General features: G+C 37.9%; 1 protein-coding gene across 10 annotated transcripts in view; it reads left to right on the top strand.

Annotated features, from left to right (window-relative positions):
- The window catches only part of ZNF214 (zinc finger protein 214), a 19299-nt gene extending 16392 nt beyond the window's left edge, over nucleotides 1-2907 (top strand). For all 10 annotated transcript variants that reach the window (XM_032240608.1, XM_032240605.1, XM_032240606.1 and 7 more), the window contains one exon: nucleotides 948-2907. In XM_032240608.1, coding sequence (XP_032096499.1) covers nucleotides 948-2641 — 1694 coding nt within the window. In that variant the 3' untranslated portion in view covers nucleotides 2642-2907. The remainder of the gene's footprint in view (nucleotides 1-947) is intronic.
- The last annotated feature ends 2581 nt before the right edge of the window (nucleotides 2908-5488 follow it).

Below are 5488 nucleotides of genomic sequence, written 5' to 3'. Positions count from 1 at the left end.
CAGGATGGTCTCGATCTGTTGACCTCGTGATCCACCCGCCTCGGCCTCCCAAAGTGCTGGGATTACAGGCTTGAGCCACCGCGCCCGGCCATGCTGTTTTTATAAGTTAGCTTTTGTTGTATAACATACTATGCCAGACTTAGTAGCTTAAAAACAAACTTTATTATTTTTTATGATTCTTATTGGCTGGATGGATCTTTTATCATGGAGATATTTGGTTGTGGCTGAATGGTCTAAGATTAAGCTGGCTGGCCTGACTCACATGTGGCACAGTTGGCTCAGTATCAGTGGAGGTAGTGAGAATGTGTTGGCCATATATCTCTCTTGAAACAAGCCAACCCAAAGACACTTACATGGTGGTGGTCACAGGATTTTCAAAAACATCAAGAGAGAGGGCAAGAACGTTTCAAGTCTCTGCTTGTGTTACTTTGTCATTTTCTCACTTACCAAAGCAAATTGTGTAGCCAAACATAGAGAGAGTGTGGAAGGAGAACACCAATGGTGTAGGCAAAGTAGCAAGTTAATATAGTCATTTTTTCTCAATCTGCCACACTATTCTAGAACAGAAAAACAGGAACAATATATTTTGTTTCTTATAATTATATCCAAAATAAAGTAATCTAATTAAATCTTAGCCTTTAAGACTATTTCCATGAAGCAGTTGGCATTATTCTCATTTCTAACAGTGCCTGGGTAAATAGCAGTTAAATATTTCTAACAGTGCCTGCTCAAGATACACTTGTGGAATGAATAAATAAGTGAATGAATGAATACATAATGAATGGACAAAACAAATGAATTTCAAACCCAGATGGATCAGCCAAAGTCATAACCCTTCTTTTCTACCCCCACCCAAACATCCTATTACTTAGAGGTCATTGATTTAGAGAGTTGAACATTTTTCAACACAACTTTTATCTCACCATGGGGTTATCTTCTTCTTCTAGGAAACTGGAATGAGGGCTACAAATCCCAAGAAGAAAAATACAGATATTTAGAATACGAAAATTTTTCCTGCTGGCAAGGCTGGTGGAATGCTGGCACTCAGATATATGAGATTCAGAACTATGGGGAAACTGTTCAAGGGGAAGATTCCAAAGACCTAAAACAGCAAAGTTTTTCCCAGTGTCAGAAATGGTTAATATTCTCTACACAAGTACCAGGGTATGGGAACTATGAACTAACTTTTGAAAGCAAAAGTCACAGGAACTTAAAATATAAAAACTTTATACCTTGGCAGTCCTTAGAAACAAAAACCATTCAAGACTGTGGTAGAGAAATCTACATGAGTGGTTCACATGGTTTTCAAGCGGGCAGATGCCGTCCTGGTATATCCAGGAAAAACCTCTCCATGGAAAAAGAACAGAAGCTCAGAGTTCAGCATTCTTATATCCCAATGGAGGAAGCCCTTCCACAGTACATTGGGGTGATATGTCAAAAAGACCTGCTGAAAGATTCGATGGAAGAGAAATACTGTGGATGTAATAAATGTAAAGAAATTTATTATTGGAATTCACAGTGTGTTTTTCACAAAAGAAATCAACCTGGAGAAAACCTCTATCAATGTTCCATCAGTAAAGCATGCTTCTCTCAGAGATCAGACTTGTATAGACATCCAAGATTCTACATAGGTAAGAAGTTGTATGGATGTGATGAAGTCGACAGTAACTTTCATCTGAGCTCAGGAGTTCACTTTCATCAGAGAGTTGACATAGGGGAGGCACCTTATAGCTGTAATGTGTGTGGTAAGAGCTTCAGCCGGATCTCTAGTCTTCACAATCATCAAAGAGTCCACACAGAAGAGAAACTCTATAAAATTGAGTGTGATAAAGACCTCAGTAGAAATTCATTAATTCACATTCACCAGAGACTTCATGTAGGAGAGAAGCCTTTTAAGTGCAGTCAGTGTGGCAAGAGTTTTAGTCGGAGTTCAGTACTTCATGTTCATCAGAGAGTCCACACAGGAGAAAAACCATATAAGTGTAATGAGTGTGGTAAGGGCTTCAGCCAGAGCTCTAATCTTCGAATTCATCAGTTAGTACACACAGGAGAGAAGTCTTATAAATGTGAAGACTGTGGTAAGAGCTTTACCCAACGCTCAAATCTTCAAATTCATCAGAGAGTGCATACAGGAGAGAAACCTTATAAATGTGATGACTGTGGAAAGGACTTTAGTCACAGCTCAGATCTTCGCATTCATCAGAGAGTCCATACAGGGGAGAAACCCTATACTTGTCCTGAATGTGGGAAGGGCTTCAGTAAGAGTTCAAAGCTTCACACTCATCAAAGAGTACACACTGGAGAGAAACCCTATAAATGTGAAGAGTGTGGCAAGGGATTCAGTCAACGTTCACATCTTCTCATTCATCAGAGAGTCCATACAGGAGAAAAGCCCTATAAATGTGATGACTGTGGAAAGGGTTTTAGTCACAGTTCTAATCTTCATATTCATCAGAGGGTCCATACAGGAGAGAAGCCTTATCAATGTGCTAAGTGTGGTAAAGGTTTTAGTCATAGTTCAGCTCTTCGAATTCATCAAAGAGTCCACACAGGAGAGAAACCTTATAAATGCCATGAATATTATAAGGGATTTGATCATAATTCACATCTTCTTACTAATCATAGAAGAGAAAACTTATAAATGTTGTCATTTAGTTAACAGCCTTAATCAAAGTTTACCCAACCTTTCAACTCTATAAATGCTGCTGGTAAGGAAATCCTATAAATAACACAGGTAATATCAAGCAAGATTTATCATTTCCCATATTTCCCACTAAGAATTATTTCCTTCAAAAAAAGATCCTTAGAAAAATCCCTATATATTTAAAATTACAGTGTATTTTTCTTTACCTACTATAAATATAATATGCAATCATAAAATATATTAAACATTTAAGGAGAAAACTTCATCCTGTTTCATTCTAGTCTTTTTTTCTGTGCATTTTAATGTGCATGAAAATATATTGTGTGTTCAACTTTGTGTTTTCACTGACTTCAAAACATTTACTTAAATTTTGTTTTGAATTGAAACTGGCCATCTGTTAAACAACATCCCTTAACTACCCTAAAAAATCCCTAGGAAGTCACAGAAAAGATGAAAACACACAAAACTTAAAACTCAGTTTTGACCAGTAGAATTCAATTATTTATGGACAAAATCCAGCTAATGAAAGATAGGAAAGCATTGTATGACTTTGTATCTGAGATAGTGTAGCTGTGAGTTATTATCTCTGTCAGCCAGAAAACCCAGCGACCATCCTTCTGTTGCAGGGGTGCTGAACTTTGAGGTAACCACAATGCACTCTTATCCTTTCCCTTTCATGGTTTTCCATGCTTGTTCACAGGTTCAGAATTCAAATAAGAAGTACAGAATTTAGTTTATCTAAGGTGTGAAGGGTTTGGACAGAAGTGCTAGCAATGTAAGATACTCCATTGGTTCAGAATTGGAGATCCAAGCAGTATAATTTTTTTTAATCTCAGTAGAATAGAGTGGTAATAGAGAACTATCTGCTAGGATAGCACTGAACTCAGAATTCTATGCAACAAGGTACCCTGAAGCTAATTTTGTAAGAAGAGAGTTTGGCCATTATAAAAATGGAATAGATTTAATAGGAATACAGTCCTAATTATTGTACACAAATATGCTTAGGTAGTACTTCCCAAGAGAAAAAAAAAGGGGGGGGGGACTTGCTTAGGAAAATAAGAGGGAATTGCAATACCAAAGAAAAGAATATCATCCTAAAGACTTCGAAACTTATTGCCCTGAAAATTAGCTACTGCAGGCTCCAGAGGAAATCTCCAAAATGTTGGTATCCTCAGTGGCATAACAGAGAACCTGAATTCAATAAAGCTAGAGTAGAAATATACAAGTAGGGGAGAGTCTCTAAAGTAAAAAGAGAAATAGGTACAACAAAGAAGGACTTCAGGGAACTTTGAAATGCTATAACAAAATAAAAGTCAATAAGTAAAATTAACATTGCAGAATATAAAATAATTGATAGTTAATGGGTAAACTTGATCTGATCTTAAATGTATAGGAAAAGGATAATGAGATGGAAACTGAGAAAAGGCAGATATGAAGATCAGAGAATGGAAGTCCAGTGTGAGAATTAAAGGTGTTTCTAAGGAAGGTGAAAGAACATTTGGAACAAAATCAATGATCAAAGACATTAAGAAACTTTTTCTGAGTTAAAAGTATACAGTCACTAAATTTTAGGCAAACCCAATATCAGAGTAACCTTAGAAACAGCTCCGAAATAAAAGCAATTTGGAGAGAGATCCAAGATGACTGATCACTAGCAGCTCGGGATTGTAGCTCCCAGTGAAAGTGCAGAGAACGAGAGGATGCTTTCACACGAAGTTTTGTTGTTCATGCACCAGGAGATTCCCAGCAGAGAAGCCCCAGCGTGACTCTTGTGGCTGGTGAGGTGGCTTTGCTGCTGCCTTGGTGCGGCGGTTCTTGGTGCAGAGTCAGAAAAGCACCATCAATCTTAATGCTGCTGTTTTGGCCGGTGAAGTGGGTTTCTCAGATTTTAGCACTGGGAATCAACAAGTTGGATGTCCACTCAGAAACCCAATTATAAAGATGGTAATTATAAAGACCACAGATGGATAAATCTATAATGAAGGGAAGAAACCAGCCTAAAAAAGCTGAGAATACCCAAAATCAGAATGCCTCTCCCTCTACAGGGGATCACCATTCCTCATCAGCAACAGAACAAGGCCTGATGGAGAACGAGTATGTTCCATTAACAGAAGCGGGCTTCAAAAGGTGGATGATAAGAAACTTCAGTGAATTAAAAGAACTTGTTCTAACCCAATGCAAAGAAACTAAGAACTTTGAAAAAAGGTTTGACGAAATGTTAACAAGAATATACAACATAGAGAGGCATATAAGTGAATTAATGGAGCTGAAAAACACAACACGAGAACTTCGTGAAGTATGCACGAGTTTTAGCAGCCGAATTGATCAAGTAGAAGAAAATATATCAGAGGTCGAAGACCAACTTAATGAAATAAAACGAGAAGACAAGACTAGAGAAAAAAGGATAAAAAGGAATGAGCAAAGTCTCCAATAAATATGGGACTATCTGAAAAGACCTAATCTACATTTGATAGGTGTACCTGAATGTGATGAAGAGAATCAATCAAGCTGGAAAATATGCTTCAGGATATTATTCAGGAAAACTTTCCCAATCTGGCAAGGCAGGACAATATTCAACTCCAGGTAATACAGAGAACACCACAAAGATATTCCTCAACAAGACCAACCTCAAGGCACATAATCGCCAGATTCACCAGGGTTGAAATGAAGGAGAAAATACTGAGGGCAGCCAGAGAGAAAGGTCAGGTTACCCATAAAGGGAAGCCCATCAGACTCACAGCAGATCTCCCAGCAGAAACCCTACAAGCCAGAAGAGAGTGGGGGCCAATATTCAACATCCTTAAAGAAAACAACTTTCAACCCAGAATTTTACATCCAGCCAAA

Source organism: Sapajus apella, unplaced genomic scaffold, assembly GCF_009761245.1.
Source record: "Sapajus apella isolate SASKATOON/1434 unplaced genomic scaffold, GSC_monkey_1.0 scaffold47, whole genome shotgun sequence".
Taxonomy (NCBI): Eukaryota; Metazoa; Chordata; class Mammalia; order Primates; family Cebidae; genus Sapajus; species Sapajus apella.
The sequence above is the reverse complement of the archived record's forward strand: the minus strand, read 5'-3'. Positions and strand labels throughout refer to the sequence as shown.